The sequence below is a fragment of the Elgaria multicarinata genome, chromosome 9 (genome assembly GCF_023053635.1).
Source record: "Elgaria multicarinata webbii isolate HBS135686 ecotype San Diego chromosome 9, rElgMul1.1.pri, whole genome shotgun sequence".
Classification (NCBI taxonomy): Eukaryota; Metazoa; Chordata; class Lepidosauria; order Squamata; family Anguidae; genus Elgaria; species Elgaria multicarinata.
Genome location: NC_086179.1, coordinates 21,079,250 through 21,101,410, shown reverse-complemented (window position 1 = coordinate 21,101,410; position 22,161 = coordinate 21,079,250). Strand labels below are relative to the sequence as shown.

The 22,161-nt window shown below is 43.5% G+C and overlaps 1 protein-coding gene across 1 annotated transcript in view; it reads right to left on the bottom strand.

The window, feature by feature from the left end:
* Window positions 1-4,110: 4,110 nt before the first annotated feature.
* The window catches only part of NINJ2 (ninjurin 2), a 75,360-nt gene continuing 57,309 nt past the window's right edge, over window positions 4,111-22,161 (bottom strand). The window contains exons 2-3 of the mRNA XM_063134426.1: window positions 7,711-7,942; window positions 4,111-4,274 (exon numbers count right to left, since the gene is read on the bottom strand). Coding sequence (XP_062990496.1) covers window positions 4,111-4,274; window positions 7,711-7,942 — 396 coding nt within the window. The remainder of the gene's footprint in view (window positions 4,275-7,710; window positions 7,943-22,161) is intronic.

Genomic DNA, 22,161 nt, shown 5'->3' with positions numbered 1-22,161 from the left:
CACAGGCTTACTGCCTCCAATACTGGAGATAGCACACAACCATCAGGGCTAGTAGCCATTGCCTCCAGGAATTTATCCAACCCCCTTTTAAAGCCATCTAAGTTGGTGGCCATCACTACATCTGGAGGAGGCTTTGACTGTGCAATCATCCCACCTTGTTCACGGAATTTTATCTGGGCTGGGGAGGGGGCATCCAGAGGATGTCTTCCAGTTGTAAGCCTCTCGTGGCTTTCCACCATTTCTTCTGTCTTTTTCCTGATCGTTAGTACTAGTACTCCCTCTAGAAGCACCCTAAATGTGCTTTAGGACTATAAAATGGTTTGTGTTCTGGCTGCAATCACTCCCATGCCAAGCCGATCAGAGGCCAATTCTGTCATACTTGGAGGTATCCTTATCTTAGTGTTTTATATGAAATATAAATGGAACAGCACCTCATGAGCATCCAGTGGGCTAGATGCAAAGGTGACTTCCCCCTTCGTTTCTTTACTTCCAGATCAGGGTGCTTGCATACTTTTCTACCATTCTTGAAATCTTAAAATAACCCTGCATTGAGCAAAAGCAATTGGATACACAAACCAATTAACAGCTTTGGATAAAATATACTTTAATAAATAAAGAGAAAGCAAATAATACCTGGAATATGCAAAGGATGTTCCGGTTCTAAGTGGAATAACGACATTGCAGATCCTTTTAAAATAATATAAAAGTAGACAGGGCAGCATCACATGCATGTGTTTGTGTGGAGTGTCCAGAACACTGCAATACTTGCAAATACAAGGTTAACTTAAACAGCCATAAAATATTTTGCACATCTGTGAACAATATTATTTAAACTAGCAGAGGTTTACAATGTAATTTATTCTTTACCAGGTATAAGCTGGTTATTTTGATCAGATCTGAATTTCAGTATAACTGTAACAACATAAAAGATATAAAACGAGAATTAAGATTCATATCCTCCATATAGTCATTTGAACTTTGGAAGGAGCAACTCAATTTTCATGCATTTGTGTGTGCAGAATTGCCTCTTCTGCTGAGCATAACGTGGGAACTTGGCTACTTCGGGAGTTTCTGGTAAATAACCTGGGATCCTTAGTTAGTAAGGGAACTCCCAAGTCTGCATTGAGGATTTTGTGCTACTGCTGATTGCTGGACCACATAAAGGAGATGTTTGTCATATAATGCCATATTTCCTAATGTTTGTAAGGTGTTTCCTCTGAACTAAAATTGGAAGTATACTTGGAAATGTTTACTTTTAGAGCAATAGCTACCATCCTCAGAGAAGCCCACAATAGCCCTGTTCAGAAGACACCTTAAACCAGGGCTTTAACCAGGAAGGTTACGCCAGCTTTAACCACGGTGAATAAGCCTTTTTGCCTTCATCACCGTGTTTAAAGCTGTGGTTTAAGATGTCTTCTGAATGGGGGCAGTGTGTGTTCCTGTGTGAAGCATTGTTCCAGCCAAGCCTCTCTGAGAGCTTGTAACTCTGCTGTATCATTGCATTGAGAGCGTTTGATCCAATATAGAAATGAAGCATCAACTAGAGAAATGAATCTCTGTCTGATTCACTGCTTTGCTTGCTTCCAGGCAGAGGCACAATGGGCAGCCTCTTTTCTGGGTGGGTTCACAGGACAGATAGTTGTGTGTGGGTTTATTTTTCCTCCAGGCACACTAACTTCACTCATGAGTCAAGACACATTGAGATTTTCTACATGAGGCATTTATTGTGTGCTTGTGTTTTCTTATTAATGGTTGTTTATGGGTTCTTTAGACAATGTCATGAACTTTCAGTTTTGCTTCTGTTTTCAGAGCACTTTTCCAGTTTTTTGTTTTAAATATAGAACGGGGAAAATGTATTATTTCTGAAAGCGCGGTTTCTACTTGTATATTTGTGCTTTTCCACTATAGCTCAGCTCCACCTAGAGGTTATGTAGCAGAAAAGCAAGAAGAAAGGAAAAGCTCTTTGTGTAGCAATGAAACCAAAAGTAAATGTAGCAATTAACAGATTCGTGTAGAAAAGCCCATTAGTGTTCCCTCAGACATGGCTTGAAAAACTCTGATCTAACGTTTGACACTAACCAATTGTGGGAGGTTTTGCAGTTATAATCAAGATTTTACGTTAATGCTATTGCCCCTGTTACTATCATGCCCCTTGTTACTATTAATGAAGGAAGGGCGTCCTCCTTTTATAGAATTGAATGTTACAGTGTGATGGCAACAAAAAGGCTAAACCTTTTAGTTGTGGGCTGGGGAGGTCTAGGGTAGCTCTTATATGGACCAAACAAAGAGATGCTGCTTCTGATCTGAAAGCTTCTTCAACTCTTCAGAGCTGCACACCCGTTGCAGAAGCAGCCCACATGGAGCAGCTCCCACATGCTAGCAACAGGCTTGACCCAAAAAGTTGCCTGCCACCCATGGAACGTCAGGTCTGAGGTCAGTAAAAGTATAGGAAGGTGTCCCAGTCATGTGCTCCAGCCTGCAAGGAAAAGCAAAAGGGTTCAGGGCAGTTGCACATCCTACCTTTCCAGCAATGCTTGACGAAGACGTAAAGCAGGATTTCGAGACAGCTATTCCAAAGGCAGCCCTTGAAAGATGGCAGCCAGGGCCAGTGTCAAGTGTAGGCCTTATTGGGCATCTGACGAGAGCCCACGCACCAGCAGATGCCCACTGACGAGCACCCTGGACTTGCTCCTCTTCACCATGGTGACCTGCTTGTTGACCTGCCTCTCACCCTGGCCCAGATAATGGTCCTAAGAAGGAGGAGCAGTAGATGCCACTGCCTACTTGCTGATTGGCTCTCTGGTCTGTCAAACAAGCAACTGGTACCAATGAGGAGGAGGAGCAATGGCAGCTGGTGACAATGGCGATGAGAAGGTAGACTCACTGCGGTCCATTGAGGATTTCTTGCCCATGGGGCCTCACAAACCTAAAGTCAGCCCTGATGATAGTTGGTGGTTTGATCCCATAGAAGGTCAACCCAAGAGTGGGGATAGGGTAGCCGTTTAATGAACTGCCCCCCAAAAATGGCAGAAAAAGAGAGATAATTTGCATTACATTTTGCTTATGCTAATTTATTTGTATAAATGCAAATTTAAACATTCTGGGCAGTGTCCAATTCCATACATAGCCAACCCTGCTGGTTCCGGTCCATGTGGGGCCAGCCCCGGCCTCTACCATTTGCATGATGTGACACAGCGCTTCCAGGGGCAAGTGCAAAACAAGTGGAAAAGCTCAAAACAAGCGGAAAAGCTCACTTCTGGAAAGGGCAGGGCTCTGGTGACCTCCCCACTTCCAGAAATAAGCATTTCCACTTGTTTCAGGGCTTGCGTCCGGATGTGCTACATCATGTTCCACAAGAGGTGGAGCCACTTGTGGACCAGGGCTGGCCTTGTGTGGAAGGGCCCAATTGGATACTGCCCCATTTTATTTTATTTTAATTGAAATGCAGTGTATCTCAGCATAGTGCAGAAGATTGTTAGCCGCTCTACACCTCATAAAAAAGATGGCAACAACAAGCAGGTTCCTCTGCTCTGGGAACTCCCTTCGTAGAGATATCACTAGGCAAATTCTCTGAAGAAGCGGTTTCCTTTTCAGAAAAATAATCCCACATCTCTGTGTTATCCAGGTGTTTTTAGTCTTCAATCAGTTTTATTGGTTAAATTATAATTACATATTGATTGTCTTCTGACTGATGATGATGATGATGATGATGATGATGATGATTTTTATTATTATTATTATTATTATTATTATTATTATTATTATCATCTTTGTGAGCCTCCCTGAATGCCCTTATCAGCATTCAATAACAAGTAAGTCCCAAACAATTGCAAATAAAATACTTGCTTCTAGTTCAGCATCTTAAAGTGCAATCCTAGGCACGCTTCGACAGAAAAACATCCTGCAACATGCTGACTGGGAAATGTCGGGAGCTGTAGGTCTTCTTTCTGTCTAAACGTGTGCTGGATTGTGTCCTCAAAGGCATGTGAAAGGCATCCATACGACACATCACTCCCTCTGACAGGGTTGGAGCCAAAATGTGGCCGCTGAGAAATAGGAAGGGGGTCTCTGCATGCCTGAGAGCTCACCCTTTTCTTACCCTTTCAGGGCTCAGTACAGTCTCCGACCATAACTTGGATAGAGCCCTGTCTTCTGCACACCGAAGGCCGTAATGAAGATGTTGACAATGACCGTGATGAAGACCAGGACGGTGGCGATGTTGTTGAGCAAGTTCAGGCGCTGTTGTTTCGCCACATCGTTCAGGTTCAACCGAGCTATGAGGACAGAAAACAAACCGAAGGCAGAATTCAGAGTGAGGGGCCCCAGTGTCTTTCCCCTAACCAAAACAAATTCTGACTCCTTTCATCAAGTCTCTGCCCCTGCCCCTTGAATATTTATGACATTTCTGTCCTGCCTTCCCTCCAAAAAGATCAGGGCAGTATAGCTAGTTCTTCCCCTACATACAATTTTCTCACAACAACACTCTGTGAGATACAGTAGGCTGAGAAACAGTACCTGGACATAAAGGTGTATGCATGGTGTGGAGAAAGTGGATAGGGAGACATTTTTCTCCCTTTCTCATAACGCTAGAGCCCAGAGTTATCCCATGATGCTGACTGGTGGGATATTCAGGGCTTCACCACCCCAGGCTAAAATCCCTCATCCTTACTGGGACTTCTGCTTCTGAATTCTTTGCAGAATTAAGATCGGCTCCTTTACATGGGCAGACACGTGCTTTGGATTGAGGACACCCTTTCTTGGTAAATTCTATATGTGTTCTATATGTTTCATTATACAGCCACTAAGTGGCGGTGTCAATATATTGGAGTAACCTTTCTTATCAAGTTATCCCTGATCTTTTTTAAAGGGGGATAAAGGGGGAAAGGTGGGAGACATCGTGGAGGTTGATGACATCATGTAAAGGACCCACAAACTTTCATGAATGACCAATTATGAGTGTGCAATAAATCACTCATGTAGAAATGGTCTGAGGACATATAAAAGGAAGTACTCCTCACAGCGCATAATTAAACTATGGCATTCACTACCACAAGATATTATATTGTATTTTATATTATGGTTTTATACTGTTGTTTTATACTTTGAATGTTTTTAATTTTTGTAAACCGCCCAGAGAGCTCTGGCTATTGGGCGGTATAGAAATGAAATAAATAAATAAATAAATAAATAAATAAATAAATAAATGATGTGATGATGGCTACCAATTTGGATGGCTTTAAAAGAAGGTTAGATAAATTCCTGGAGGAGAAGGCTATGAATGGCTACTAGTCCTGATAGCTATATGCTACCTCCGGTATCAGAGGCAGTAAGCCTATGTACTGGGGAACATGGGTTTGAGGGTGCTATTGCACTCTTGTCCTGCTTGTGGGTTTCCTATTGACAGCTGGTTGGCCACTGTGTGAACTAGATGGACCCTTGGTCTGTTCCAACATGGATCTTCTAATGCTCTTATGTTCTGGACCACCCAATGAGCTTCACGGCTGAGTGAGAATTTGATCTCACATCTCCCTGGTTCTTCCCTGATGCCAACTGGAATTTTTTTCCTGGTCCCCCCCCCCATCCCATATGGGGATGGGACAAATTGGGGGGGGGGCGGGAGGTGATGGGAAGTTTCCCCATCTGTATGCAGTAGTCCCAGTATGGATTATCCCCCTGTACACTTATAGTAAAGTAAAAACACACACATTAGGATCACTACACACAATACATTTAACGTTGTGTGTCGTTTAGCCCTAAGAGTACATCTAAACCATAGAACATGGATATGGCAAACCGGTGCCAGAAAATGTATGCATCGTCTATCAAGGTTACACTTTTCAAAGAGCGGGGATTTGCTGCCAGTGCTGTGAAGTGTGCTGTCAGTGGCAAAACCTGTGTTGTGTTGCTGTCATGTGCCTTGTGAAATGCCCTAGCTGCAGCTATATCTTCAACACAGGCGTACGCAAGGTTGTGCCCAGGCACACCCTAATGTCTCAAGCAGTAAACGATAAATCGAGGGGGAAGTAGGAATCCATAGGGGGATCCAGACGCAGTGAGGACAGTCCTCTGACTGCCCTCTGGCTGCTCCACTGCCATGACGAAGAACTGCTGCCTCCGAGAGAACGCCGTTGCTGCCGGCAGCAGGAGTGAAGAGGAATTGCCCTGCTGGGAGCCTCTCTGCCGGGATCCGCACCCCTTCAGCCACTAGGCCTCAGCTGGAGCAGCTGCACCGACCGACCTCATGCCAACAGAGGCACGTGTAAATGATACCGGGCACACCCTAAATGTCACCCACGTGCAGGAACAGCCCTCCAGTTGTTCTGCTGCTGCCGCCCCCGACAGCACGCCATTACTCCTGGCAGCAGGAGCAAAAGTAAATCGCTCGATGGGAGCCTCTCTGCCGTGTTTCAAAAAGGCCAGGCAGAGGAGCCCCAAAGGCTAATGTCGCCTCGTAAGACCCTCCTCCAGCCAGTGTCATCGCAAAGCCTCACCAGTGCTGGGGCTTGAGGAGCATCTCCTCAACCCACCCACCCCCTCCTCTGCAACCCCCTCCTGTGGTCAGGGAATCTGAACACAGAGCAGGGCAGGGGCGCCTACAGCGTTCGATAAATAAATGAATGAAACTAATATCCTTGATGATGGAGTAGTCAATAAATATTTGCCTTTAAAAAAAGAAACAATTCCCTGGGTGCACACCCTAATGAAATGTGCTGCACACGACTATTATCTTCAAAGTGGGCTAAATCAGAAAACCCTAAAAAAGACAGACTAGCTGTCGCCAAGGCACAAAATGGATTTTCGTTTTTCGATGGCTCTGGTTTTCTATGAAAAGCATGAGAGCAGTTATTCTGACAGGGTGTGTGTGGAAGCCAATAGGAGCGGCCCATGCTGGGGGACATTCACAATCAGGCCCTATATATAGAAAAGGGATCCTATTGATGCAGCTGCCTGTAGCCCAAGGTCATGACCCTGTCATTCCTTTCCATGCCAAAATGCAAGCAGAGAAAGACAGGCCTGTGCGCTTATCATGCAAGGGGCCGGCTTGGGAGCTGGCCAGACAGGCCCAGAGACTGTAGCCTTCTGTATAGAACCATAGGGGGCAGCACACAGGAATGTACAAGGCCGGTGGAAAAGAGGAAGACAGACCACCCTGGAGTTAAAACTTCAAGAGACAGGGTCTCCAGACAGGGTGTGAAACCTTTCCTCCAAGCAGCCTAAGGTGGTGTACACGAACGTCCTCTCCTTTGTTATCCTCTAACACCCCCCCGTAAGGTAGGTTAGGCAGAGAGTCCGTGTCTGGCCCAAAGTCACCTAGGGAGTTTCATGGCAGAATAGGGACTAGAACTTGGGTCTCCTGAGTCCAAGTCCAATACTTTAACCACTACACTACACTGGATCTCTAACGCCTCCTTGGAACCAGCTCTGCACTATATATTTTAAACAAACCATAGTGAGGGAGTATCGACAAGGCACTCTATGCCATATCACTTTTCCTGGTATGGATTTTATTTATTTATTTATTTATTTATTTATTTATTATATTTATATACCGCCCCATAGCCAAAGCTCTCTGGGCGGTTTACAACAGTTAAAAATGGTAAACATTAAAAAAGTATACAAAATTTTTAAAACCATCAGAACATATGAAAGCCCTTGGCTGTAGGACTTGTGCAAAGAAGCCAGAGAGGTCTGCAGAAAGAAAACTCTTACCCATCACTATAAGGAGGATCCCAATGGCTGTCTGGAAGAACAGGGAAATGGCAATGAGCGCCGTCAGGGCAGCATAATATTGGAAGGAGGGCCCCTGTTCCAGCACCGCCTTCAGCTGGGCGGCATTGGCCATGAACAGCGCCACATCCAGCATGCTCTCCGCCACGCTTTTCTTCGTAGCGTAATGGTTTATGTTGATTATATTTTCTGGCCCAGAGCCAGGACTAGAGGCCTAGAGGAGGAGAAGGAGGAGGAGGAAGAAGCAGCTGGTTACGAAATGGAGAAGAAGATGATCATGTCCACCAAGTGCAGGTGCACAACATTCTCCCTTCCAATAATCCACAGGAGGGCAATACCTTTCTTAGATCAATCAAAATGTCGAGGAATAATCAGCAAGCTTTTGGGTCCTTCAGAACTCATCATCAGGCCTTCCCTGGCCTGGTACCCTCCAGATGTAACAGGTATACATTGGAGACGCCGCCTCCAGATGGGCCAAACTACAAATCCCATCATCCCCAGGCAGCATGGCCACAGGAGATGTAGTTCGACACGTGTAGGGGGTGCTGGTGTGCAGAAGTCTTGGCTAGATGTTAAAGCAGGAAAGGCGAAGGGGGAAAGTTGGCTGATGTTGAAGCCATGAAATCTGCATTTAGTTACAGCCTTAAGGTGGAATATGGAAGGAGGTGGCAGACAGATTAAGCAGGATCTGTGAATCTTGAGTAGAGGAAGAGACAGATTGTAATAACTGATGGCTTTTATATTTTCAAAGGGACAGTGGCCATTGAACCTCTGTCCCAGTATACCTTGGTACACCTTGTGATCAACGGAGGCTGGTGGCTCCAGATCAGTGCGGGCTGTGAATCCATTCTGGGTTTCAGTCAGAACCACTCAGGACTCTAAAGGAGCTTTCCAAGATGCTGAACACAATTTCTAAACTAGGTTCAGCACCTTGAATAACTCCTTCAGGCTGGTTCTGGTTGAAACCCAAGGCGGATCCACAACCCCACTGTTGTCAGAGCCACCAGCCTCACCTGCTTGGGATCTTTTATACTGGGCAGGACAGAATGATCTAACTCTTAGGCAGCGAACTTCCTGAACCACCATCTGAAGCAAGGCTAGCACTAGGTTGGCCTTGCTGGGCCCTTGCCAGAGCCCACACCCCAGCAGAGAGTTCAGTGCCGATCCCTGGCACCCCGAAACCTCACTGCTGCTTCTCTTGGCTGCGGCTGCTGCCCTCTCCAAGCTGTGACGAGAGAAGGAGCAGCAACCTCTCCCTCAGAGCGGCAGTGCAGGCTGGAAACAGAGGAAGAGGAGCACGCATCTTGCTTTCATGCGAAATCACACCCTCCCAGGGCTTCCAAGGGTGCGGTTTTGCCTTTAAACAAGGCAGGCACTCGTACACCTTGTTTTAATTTAAAGGGGGGAAAGCGGCTTTTTTATCACCGCCAAATTGCTGCCAAAAATTTTTATCACCGCCAAATTGCTGCCAAAATTCAGCAGTAATTCGGTGGCAGTGACTGGTGACAGGGGATGGAAATTCACCCTCAAATCCTCCAAAGTTGCCCTCCTTTGCTGTATAGCGTGTAACTGGAAGTCTCCAAAGTAAAAAGCAGTGGGCTAATACAGTTTGGAAGGCTACAATGAGTAGGCATGAACACAACCCAGCAAGTGCAACGAGCAAGGAATCCAAATTTGAAGACTGATACTATGGCACCGTGGTTTCCATTCATTTCCTATGTTGGGGGCACTTCAAACTTTTGACAAAATTCCAACCAAGTACAGTTGCCAATATTTCTTCTGATTGATACGCGCAGACACACAAAATGGCATACACTAGAATGTGTTCCTTTTATATGTTCTAGAACTTGTATTTTTACTTTCATTAGGTAGTTTTACTTTCATTATTTACTTAGACTGTTTTATTGAAGATGTTCCATAAACTTATACACTAAGATTTATAATTAGTGAATTCCTTTGTTTCTTTAATGATTTTATGTATTATTATTCATGTTCTTGTTTCTTTTCTACTTTTGGCAGTAGGGAGAGAGAGAGAGAGAGAGAGAGTGAGTTTTCAGACATAGTTTTACTATGCCCACCAACAGCAAAATCCCTTTCTCTCTCAACTCAGCCTCCCTGACTTTTTTCTTTTTCCTCGCCCCCCCCCCCTTTATTTAACATTGAACCCAAGGAAGAATTCAGAACTCCATCACTGCTTGGTGATTATTATTTTAAAGTTGGCTCTACCACACTTCTGTTCTGTTCTTCTCAGTATGGCCACATAGGGGAGCCCCAAACAACCTCTAGCTTAGCAGCCTCCATTCACTAGCAACAAACGGGCCCACAGACCATTGGGATATGGTCAATAATGTCATAAGAGGCAAATATGTACAAAAATTGTGGAAGATGGTGTTTTTGGAGACTGAAGGAATTGTGGGAATGAAGATAGAGCGAACACCTAAAGTAGCATTACTGTCACTATTTGAAGATTTAAAATGTAAAAAAGAAACTAAGGAATTGATAACGAATTTGCTGACTGCAGCAAGATTGATTGTAGCTAGGAACTGGAAGATTCAAGGGGAATATTGTATTGAAGAATGGTACAAAGAAGTATGGGATATAGCTATTAATGATAAATTGACTTGTAATATTAAATGGAGAAGAGGTATAGCTAAAACAAATGATTTTGAAGGAATTTGGAAACAGTTCCTAATATTTGTGTTTTCTAAGGGAAGTGGGGAACCACCAGCAGAAGAAAGTATGAGATTTTGGAATCAGGAATGAGATCCCGAGGTGGGGAGTGCACTTGTATGTTAAGTTTGATTATGTTATATAGATATGATATCGATGTTATTCAACATTTATATAGTATGTTGTTTTGTTTTAATTGTAATGGTGTATGTTTAAGTATTGTAGAAAATAAAAAATTTAAAATAATAATAATAATAATAATAATAATAATAATGTCATAAAAGAGCCAGAGTAAAATGTACAACTGCTGGAGATATATAAACATTTTGGGTGCTATCTGGAGAACCTCAAGGGGTTTCTTGTAACCACATTCGAAGTATGGGTGTCTAGTCACCTCTGGAAAAGAGGTTACCACAATGCCTAATGCTTGTTATAGCTTCATCTTATCCTATGTACAATTTTGGCTTTCAGAGCAGTCATGGCAAACAACCACACTGACTTATATCTCTACAAGTCTCGTTAATAGCAGCAGTAATACTTGTTTTAAGCATGCTCCCCATTGCTCATTTCCCTCTCAAAAAGCCCCTTTATGCCTTACACACGTTTTAGAAATGGAAAGCCCTCAAGGCAGGGCTGACTGAAATGTGTTCAGGCCTGCCATACTACTTCCACGAAAGATAGGGACAAACTCCACCCATAATTGGTTTCCAGCTTTACTCTGGACTGAGCTTCTGAATAATAAATAATCCATTTTGAAAAATGAGAGAAAATGTTGTAACTCAGGCCAGGGAGATTCTGCCATCAGCTCCTGAAGAGAACAGTTGGCACATCCCCTACCACACCTTCACCGGGGCTACTTAAGGCCTTTCTTTCCTGAGGGAAGACAGAAGAGGAGAATTCAGGCCAGGGAGCTCCTGTCATCAGCTTTTGAAGAAACCTTCAATTGGCCTGAGGATATATATTATAACATCTGTTTGTTTTACTATGTTAAAACTGTAGACCACCTTGGGTGCTTTGGCAGAAATGTGATATATAACTACGCCTAAATAAATAAAAGTGAATGAATGAACGGCAATCCGACTTTCCTTCTGGCATGGTAAAAGGATTGTGTAAATTATAGCTCCAATTCCCAGAAAATGTCTTCCTCACATGCAAGAACACACACAAGTAGGATGGTGGGTTTAGGAGGAGGACTTTCAAGACATAAACCAGCTGCAAATATGGCGGCTGCTTTTATAGGCAAAATCATTACAGGTGGCAAGAAAGCAGAGAGGGAAGGTTGTGTGGAACAGCAGTAACAAATACCAAGAACAACTTGCATGTGCTTTCACGTTCTAAAGCAAATTTCATCAGATGCTGAAATTTTATCCTTCACCTGTTAGTGGTATTGTGAATAGTCAATATACATATCTTTTAAAAATATTTTTATTCAGTGTTTTATAATACACAGAGACAACATTGTAATACAAAACAACACGTGTCGGACATAGTTCTAACATGAACAATGCATGTTTGCAATTTTATGAAGTTTTTCTACTTGATGAATGGTAATTGGTGTCTGCTTGCTTTTTCAGATCATAATGCAAAAAAAGGAGGAAATTTTTCTTTGTGGCCTTGTTTTATGTCTGATAATACAAGAAACCATAATTCAAAAAATGAATCTTGGTGAATTACTCCTTTAATTTTTCTTACTGGACAAAGTTAACTTTTCTGCCAGGGCTATTGGGAAGGAACATAAGCCCTCAATTTTGGCATTTAGTTTATGTTTTTGGTATTGTAAAATCTTTTCAGAGGGGCTATTTAGTTTCAGCCTAACAGTTAATCGTTCATAGGTTAAATGTTCAGTTTTGATGATAGAGGTCAGGATGTTTAGCCCAGGAAACAGGAGGTTATGGGGTTAAACAGGATCAGAAGAAGAAGAAGCAAAGTTTGGAAACTTTGTGTACAGAAATGAACAAGAAACTACCCCTCCCCCCGGTTTGGAGGTGGGGAGAGAATTTTTTTTAGAACAAAGAAAGCAAGAATGAGGAGGAGGAGGAGGAGGAGGAGGAGGAGGAGGAGGAGGAGGAGGAGAAGAAGAAGAAGAAGAAGAAGAAGAAGAAGAAGAAGAAGAAGAAGAAGAAGAAGAAGAAGAAGAAGACGACGAAGAAGAAGAAGAAGAAGAAGAAGAAGAAGAAGAAGAAGAAGAAGAAGAAGAAGAAGAAGTAGTAGTAGTAGTAGTAGTCGTCAGAGTGCTGGAGGAAAGAGCCAGAGCTGCAGGAACTGGAGAACTGAACATGACAGCTGGACCAATGACAGTAAGATGTTGCTTAGATAAGGGATAAAATGGGGACATAGTCTAGACAGGTTAGCTGGATGCATTTATCTCTACTTGTTTTATTATTATATTCCTCAATGAGAGTGGGAGTGTCCATTTGGATTTTTTTAAAAAAAGAAAATCAGTTTTTAATACAATGTCCCTGATTACTGCGGTGCTTTATTCCTCCCATCATCTGTCCTTCCTCCTGCCTGTGGAAAGGAACTCTGGGACTGGTAGTTCTTGAGAGAGAATGTGAGATAGAGAAGCACACATCTCTCTCTCTCTCTCTCTCTCTCTTTCTTTTAATCTATAAGCCCAGTTTAACTGCACAAGTACACTGCTCTTTTCTAGATGAGGCTTTTATTGTGTGCTTGCCATTCCTCACACATGGGACTTTGTCGGTGGTCTAGACAACAGTGGGGTATGGGGTTGACCAGGGAAAATCTAACATGTGGGGGAATGGCGGAATGAAATGCTAGCTAGCGTAGCTGTGCAATTCCACTAAACCACAGTGCCACCTAGAGGTTATGAGGCAGAACATACAGAAAGGCAGAGAAGGGGTGGGAAATGTATAGATATACGATCTTAATCCCACAAAGAATCCGGAAGTGGAAGCAGCAGTAAAGAGGCAGGTTAAAAGCCTTGTCTAGAAAAGCCCACTGACTCTGTTTTGGAACAAGGTCTGTGCCAACTACTCACTGCTCAGAATGTTGCTTGCTTTAACCCTGTGCCTGTTTGGCTCACAAGATCTGGACAATAAATACATAAATACAAGGAAACAGATTTCCATTAATATAATCAAACAGTATCTGCAATTTAGCACCATTTCCCCCCTCGTGGTACTAGGGTTGTAGCCTGGGCCGGGCCCCACTGGAGCTATGCCCCCGCCCAGGTAGCGTAACTCTTTTTCTCCACTTCCCCCAACCACCTCCTTCCAGCTCTATAATTCTGTGCATGAATATATTTGTCTAGCAAAGATAAGACTGCGTGCAGAGGATGGAGTGAACGGTACTGTGGAAGTTCAGGCCACGATAAACCTGTTCATTTCTACGGTGCCACAACATGCTTTATTTGCAATAGACAAACACAGCTAACCCCTGTGGAAGTTGTTGCCATTTTATATATATCTCAAGGGCTGCTCATATCCCCAAAGCATACGATTGCTGTTGCCCACTTTTAGCACTTTAGACAGTGAAGGAAGAAGCAAAAGGACAACCAAGACGCATGAGACAGAAAGACGGAGATCATGTGAATGATAAATACTCCTCTTTGTGTGTGTCTGCTGGCAGAGACTAGCTGTGGAGGCACTTTATTAAAAGGCCATTAATTCCAAGCAAGCCGCTTTGGAATGCCAAATAAAACACACACAGAGACCCGGGCAGTTTCACACACAGGAAACAAAAGAGGCAACATGTACATTGGGTGTAGGAGTCCAGGCACTTTAAGGCTGTACACTAAGACAGAGATGTCTGAAGAAGAGCATAAAGAATTTGTTTAGCACTGAGGTCTCCATTGGAATCTGAGCCAAAAGGCAAGACGCAGACTAGGAATGCAACATGCTCCCTTATTGCAAAAGCTTCTTCCTGCTTCCCAAGATAACAGCTTAACCGGACAAGAAGAATCCATCTTTTTAAACATGTATGGCACTGAAATGCCACCCAATCCTGATTTTATCCCAGCAACCCAATCTGTCATTAACCTGTCCAACTGGCAGTTACCTGGAACTGCAGACTGTGGCCTTATCCATTGGCCAGAGAACCAAGGATCGGAGGGTTCATCAGACAAGCTGATTTCACACGCTCGCTGCTGCCCACTTACGGATGTGCGCGCATCCTTTAGACGACAACGTCCACCTCCCATGCACCTCCTGCTCCTTCCTCTCATTTTTCTGTCGTAAAATAGACCCCTTTTAATGCGTTTTTTTTTTTAAAAAAAAAAAGCAACACCACCAGAATGTGGTGTAATCTCCTGCTTTGTGAAGGAAAAGCGGTGAGATGAAAACAGCCCCTGAATGGGCCATGTGGTCTTTGTTTACTTTCTCTTTCCCCTCCGGGCAGAAAGAGGGGAAAGAAGAAGTAAACAAAGAGACAAAAGCATGGGCGGAGAAGTGACGGTAAGGAAATGCGATTTTCCCCATGTGATGACGCTAAGGGTGAACACATGGAAAGGAGGACAGAGCTCCTATATCTTTAAAGATTATATAGAAAAGGAAATTTCAGCAGGTGTCATTTGTATGCATGCAGCACCTGGTGAAATTCCCTCTTCATCACAACAGTTAAAGCTGCAGGAGCCTTGCCCACTTTTGTATCTGGTCAAGAGGGCAGGGCTCCTGCAGCTTTAACTGTTGTGATGAAGAGGGAATTTCACCAGGTGCTGCATGCATACAAATGACAACTGCTGAAACTGTTAAAGATACAGGAGCCCTGCCCTCCTTTCCATATGGTCACCCTAGGACCACTGGGAGGCTGCACCCTTTGCCTCCCAGGAAAAACAGCATGGCAAGGGGAAGACCAACCTAGCCTCATACATCAGCCAAAGAAGAAACAGCTGCAGGGAGCCCTTTCCTGCCAGAAAAAAAAAGACCTATAAAAACTTTGAAACTAAAAACTGGTGCTTAAGTTTTTGCTTCTTCTTTTTTTCTCTTTCCTCCCAATCCTTTTTCCTTTTGTGTCTTGCCTTTTAGATTGTGAACCTTAGGGCATGGACTGACACTTTATTAATCTTTGCAAGCCACTCTAGGAGCCTTTTCTTGGCTGAAGAGATGGGTAAAAATACTGCAAATAAAAAAAAAATGCCCTGCATTTAAAGTATATAAATACATACATATTTAAGAAATATGACAATTCTTAGTTTAGGTATTGTGACAAAGTTTGATGTGAACTGCCTTGAGCATACAATGGAAAGGTGGTATATAAATAAAATGGACATTGACTTTGAAAAGTCCCTTTGTACCAGCAGGATGTTCTCAATTGGTCTATTGAAGAGACCTGGGGAATTGCCAATCACAATGTTCCATAGTTCCAAAGCATAATATTATATTAGGCATCATGAGATTTTAAAAGCATGAAATATCTTTTCATAGTCAGCTAAAACACATTCTAGTTTCCGTAACTTGCTTCTTTAAATGAAAGATACATTCTTCCTCCCATTTTTTGTTTCTTTTTTTTAAAAGTTTCATAAGAATTTTACACTCCAAGAAAAGTTTGCTGTGTATTTGTGTTAGATTCCTCACTTCCATCCTTTCAACATGTTTGTGCCTGCTATAATATGTACATTTCCCCCTGATCCAGCAGCCCCTTGGATCAGTGCAAAGAGCTCTGTGTACATTAAAGGATACACACAGAGATTGGTTGAAATGAATAGAGAAGCCTGATTAAATAGGCACAATCAGAGTGTGCACATCGGAGCATACATGAAATGCTATACTAAGAATAGACAGTACCATTCACAGGAAGTAGCTCAGTGGTAAGGCACACACTTTGCATGCAAAAAGTCCCAGGTTCAAACCCTAGCATCTCGGGATAGGGATAGGAATGAATCCTTCATAAAATCATAGAATTGTTGGGTTGGAAAACAGACCTTACCATCAGGAAGTTTTTTCTTATATTTAATTGAAATCTAGGTAGCTGTAACTTATACTCATTATTTTGGGTCCTAATTTCTGTAGCCATGGAAAATAGTTCTTGACCATCTTCCCTGTGGCACCCTTTTAAGTACCCAAACACTGCTAATTCTCCAGACTGAACATCCCAAGTTCCTTCAGCCTATCTTCATAGAACATGCCCTTGAGTCCCCTTCAGGAAACCCAGCAAGGGTGCAATCCCATACATCTTTAGAGAGAGAAAAAGCCTACAACTCCCAGCATGCCACAGCCAGTATGGTGGGCAGGGAATGCTGGGTTGTAAGAATTTTCTCTCTCAAAATATGTATAAGATTGAGCCCTAAGTTGTAAAATCGCAGTGCATTTGAAAAATGCTCATCTGAATTTTGGTTTCACTTTTATGGATTGTTTGAAATAGGGGTACTAAAAGATGTTCACGCCCCTGTTTGAAGAATCAAAGCAGCCCTGAATTGGAGCAGACTTAGACTCTCATTGGCTACTAAGTTGGTTCAGGGTGTCATTTCTTGCCAAGGATGATGGGGCTTGTAGTTATGCTTCACAACCCCTGATGGGGGAAAGCACTCTGTCTGCGGAACGTTTGGGGATTGTTTGGTCCACATTTTGAAGAACGTGCACCTCTCATGTGCAGCCTGAACTCAGTTATCCTTCAGATTTTGCATTTCTCCAAATTTGGCTGAGTTGTAGACCTATTTTCTGTCTAAACTTGCATACGATTGCAGCTTGAATGTAGAGACAATACTGAGCTAGATGGACCACTGGTCTACCTCAGAACATCATCAAACAAGTATTTTATCACATGCTCGTTACTGCCCACTTACGGATGTTTGTGGGTCCTTTTAATGACGATGTCTGCCTCCCATGCGTCTCCTGCTCCTTCTTACCGTCACAAAATATACCCCGGTAAATCCAATTTTTAAAAAACGAAATGTGCCACCATTTCCTGCTGTGTGCAGGAAAAGCATGGATGTTGATTGCGCTTAAATCCACAGATTAGCAATTTTATTATCTATATATCCCTCCCTTTTTCACTATGCTAGGCCCCAATAACCCAATTCTGTTCCCTTTTCAGAAACCAACAAATAACAATCTAGTATCTTTAGTGGTTTTGTAACACTCCCTCTTTTTTATCCCTACTTTGTACTGTTTTATATAATGGTGTATCTTCTTGTTTTATATTGGTCTGTTGACTGTAAATAAAGAAATACAATACAGTGCAATAAAAACAGTCACTAAATGGGGCACATGGTAATTGTTCACTCCCTCTTTCTTCCCCTGTGTGAAGAAAGAGGAAGTATCATGGGACAGAAGTACAGGGGGGAAGGGACGGTAGTAGGGAAACACAATCTCCCCCCCCCCCCGCCCCCCCAGTCTCAGTATAAGACAGCTTTCTATGTCAGATGCATTATAAATCCCATTATCATTGCTGGAACAGAAGTCCCATTGACTTCACGCACTGTTAACATTTCTGCAATATTCCCTGAAACATGAGCCAGTACGTTGACAAAGCCTCCCAAAACAGTTCTTGCAAATTAGGTAAACACCTACGTGAGATCACTCTCATTCAGGTAAGCTGCATTTTTGCTTTTGTACACAAAAAATATCATACCATGTTTACAGTGTAATCCTTTGCATTTCTATTCAGGAGTAAGCCCCACTGAGTTTAACAAGACTTCCTTGCATGTGTTACATTGCAGCCTCTTTTCTGATTTATTTGTTTGTGTATTAAATCTGGTAAACCAATTCCCAGCTGAAGCCCTCAAAATGGTTAACAATAAAATTAATACCCCAAACTTTTTTTTAAAAAAAATCATACAAAACAATAATAAAAGCCCAAGGCAAAGAGTTATAATAACAATTCTCTTGTGAGAACATACCAGCTCATTCAAGCTCTGGGTGGGGTGGGGGCTGATTAGGCAGAAGCCCTCCAAAAATGGACCATATTTTTACAAACCTTCAAAGAGGGAAAGAGAGCTTTTTTTGCCTACCCGCTGTAGATGCGGAAACTGAAGCTCAGAGGTTTAAAAGTTCTGTTTTTGCTTTGGAGTGTTTGATTTAGGTTTCACCAGGCCACGCACTCCCCAAATGTGCATTTTCATTATCACTGCCATGAGGGAGAAAAGGGTTGCTGACAGTGATCAAGTGGGAGATGAGGAGCGTTCCCAAATGTGAGCCTAAGCAAACATTCAAACATTGCTCGATGCGCTGTAGCCCTACCACCCCCCACCCCGCTGAATACATTCCGCTCCCATGGAAGAACTTGACATGAATTTCAAGAACGAGTCTTGGCTGTGATTTCGCAGTGTACAACATTTCAAGCACAGGTAAATCAAGACAAAAAGGATGTCAACAGACAGTTTTATGACCTGCTTGGCACACTTAAAGAGCACACTGTCTTCTCATAGGAATTAAATGGAGATTAATCGTCTCCCTTTAAATGCATCCCTTCCATCATACGACCCCGATGGTGAAATAGGATCACAGACCCAAGTATAAACAGAAGGGATAATTTTGGTTCTTACAGGGCAGAGTGTTAAATCTCTTTCAGGTCCAAATTCAACTTCAGGGAAGCTCTTGTGGGCCACATTCCAGTGGGACCTGGGGCCAAAGGCAAAGGAGGCGGAGCCAAGGTAAACGGGGTGGGCCCAAAAATACCAGCACAAGAGAGGCATTTCAACCTTTTAGAATAAGGGAGGGAAACATGCAAAAGCCGAGAAACCAGTACATGATCAGCAAGCAGGGGGAAAGGGATGGGGCCAGGAGCGGATCTACACGTCGTACTGAAGGCGCTTGCGTGCGCCTCCAGTGCGCCCCCAAAACGATTGTGTAGATCCTGCAGAAGAGACGGAGGAGGAGGAGGAGGAGGAGGCCCCGCATCGCCCCTCGCAAGCAGGAATGGCTCCGAGTGATTGACATTGTTGGGGCCTAGGGCGTCCTTGCCGCCGCCGACCATCTCCCCGCCGGCCTCCTGCTGCCGGCGAAAGAGCCACCCGGGGCGGAGAGCTCGGCGGAAGAAGCCGCCGCCCCACCTTCTTCAGCCCCGGGTGGCTCTTTCGTCGGCAGCAGGAGGCCGGCGGGGAGATGGGCGGCAGCGGCAAGGACGCTCTAGGCCCCAACGATGTCAATCACTCGGAGCCATTCCTCCTCACGAGGGGCGATGTGGGGCCGCCTCCTCCTCCTTCTCCTTCACCTCTTCCTCCGTCTCTTCTGCAGGATCTACACAATCGTTTTGGGGGCGCACTGGAGGCGCACGCAAGCGCCTTCAGTACGACGTGTAGGTCTGCTCATTTGGGTAACCCCAACAGGACCGAGTGGGACCCCCAGATAGGCTGGATTTGACCTGCAGGCCTGAGGTTCAGCACCCTTGTTCCAAGAAGTGATGTGGATGTACCACATCCAGGCCCCATCTTTAAGGCGCCCCCCAAATACGTGTTTCTTAAGAAGGATCCACAAGCCAGAGTTACCTCAATTTTTAGCAAGACATTTCCCCTCGTCCTCCAGTTGCTGAAGCAACAACAAAATGGGTCTTTGCTCTCCAGGAAGCAAGAAGTGCAGGTGGAATCAGATGAAGGAGAACTTTAGTTCATAGTCTTCGGTGCTTAGGTCAACACTTGGCAAAAAAAAAATCTATCCCTTTCATCCTCAGATGAGAAGGCTAAAGATATCTGGGAAGTATTTTAATCTATGTATATATAAACATATTAGCTGCTTTTCAATGTAAAGAACCCTCCCAAAGCAACTTACAAAAAAGAAGAATGTGGGTTATAAAAACTGCCTTAAATTGATACAAAACACACCAGTTCAAGGATAGACAATCTCTTTCAGCCCAAGAACTGGATTCAATTTCAGAGTTCTCAGAGGCCACATTCCATGGGTGGGCAGGACTGAAGGAAAAGGGGAGACGGCACCAAAAATGCCGGCCTATTTTAGCTTAAAGCTCCTACTGCCAGTAACTAAGTCTCAGGGGAGGTATTTTCAACCTTTCAGAATGGGGGGGAAACCTGCACAACCCCCCACCCCCAATCCCTTCATTAATTACTCTGACACTCATTGTGATTCATTCATGATAGCACCCGCCTCCAGTAGTCTCAGGTTGAATGGCAGGATGCCAATATCTTGTATTGTATTGTATGGCGCTTGTTGTTGGTTTCTTTGGCGATAACCTGCACTTATTTGCCTAATAAACATGTTGGTACGGCTGGATGTTACAGAGTAAGGGAGGCTTTGGCCTATTGGGTTCTCTAAAAGATTTCACGCACAAACACACACATATGCATACACACACACGGAGAGAAAGAGGGAAGGGTCCTGCCATTACAGCCTGTGGGTCATCTAATACAGAAGATCTGCCACTGGCTGGCAGTGGAAGCTGGTGACTCTGATGCCAGTGGAGCTGTGAATCCGCTCTGGGTTTTAGCTAGAACCAGTGAGAACTCTAAAGGAGCTGTCCAAGGTGCTGAACGCAATAAAAAAAGTTCAGCTCCTTCGATTGCTCCTTTAGAGTTCTGACTAGAGATGTAAATTTTCCGTTAGTTTTGAAGCCATGGGGAAAAACTGTATTTTTCCGTTTTAACGGAAATTTTTGGAAAAATTGAAATAATGCAATATTAGCACTTTTTACAGATCGAAAGTCACTTTGTTACTTTAGGAACATAAAATGTAATTATGTCCAAGTTGGTTTGGCATAAAATTATTACATTTGGTACATTAAAAGTAGTGTATTCAAACAATTATTACAAACTTAATTTACTTTTTTTACTTTTTTTTTTTTTTTTTTGGTAACAAATGGAGCTACAAGCTCCTGAACTGTTAGGAACACCTGAACTGTAAGGAACCTCTTTGGTTCTGCCAGTTTATGAAGAGCAGGCAAAAAACAATAAAAAAACAACAACTGAAGAAACCACCAACATTAGTAACAAAGAAAATTATTTATGTCTCCGCTAGTCCTCCAGTGTCAAGACATAAAGCCCCCATTCCCATAAAAAGAACTGAGAAAAATGGGGGGGGGGGAACCAAGATTCAATGAATATGCATGAAATTTAATCAGACTCATTTCCTGACCTATAGCTATCAGTATTAGTTTCAGTCTCTGCTTCCATGGCAGTGCCCCCTAGAGGCAGAAATGCATCTTCCTCTTGCATTTGAGAGTTGTAGTCTCAGTTTGCAACCTAGGACTTGCTTGTCCTTGGTGCACAGACATTGTAATAATCTGATACTATACAGCTTTTAGAAATCATTTGGAGAAGTAAATATCTGAACACCTTGTCTTAAACATTTTATTCATCATGCTAAAATAAAACATCCCATAATCTGTTTTTTTCTTCATTTTTTTCAATTTTTCGGGGGAAAAAACTAAAAAAGGCTTTGGGGGAAAACAGAAAAACCCCGTTTTTCCCCGAATTTTTCCGGTTTTTTTCCGGGCCTTCACATCTCTAGTTCTAACTAGTTCTGCCTGAACCCTAGAGTGGATTCCCAGCCCCACTGACATTGGAGCCACCAGTTTCCAATGCTGGCTGGGCTGAAGGGTGTGGAATACCATTGTCTGACACACAATTGTGGTAGCACAAGGGCTGGGGAACTAATGCACAATCCTGGAGGACATCCATGCACTCAGAGGCGCTTTGGATGAGTGTTTCTTGAAGAGCAACAATCACTGCAAGGCACTTGATTAAATCTCAAGGGAGTTTCACCAGTAGCCTGATATTTTACAAGCGTGCTTGCTTTTTAAAGGGAAAAAGATGAAGTCCCAACAGTAGTGCCTTGATGGTGCTGTAGAAATAATCATCAGCAGGAGTGTTTCATCAGCAGCTTCCAAACATTATGGCCCTTGCATGAAGGCAGCTCC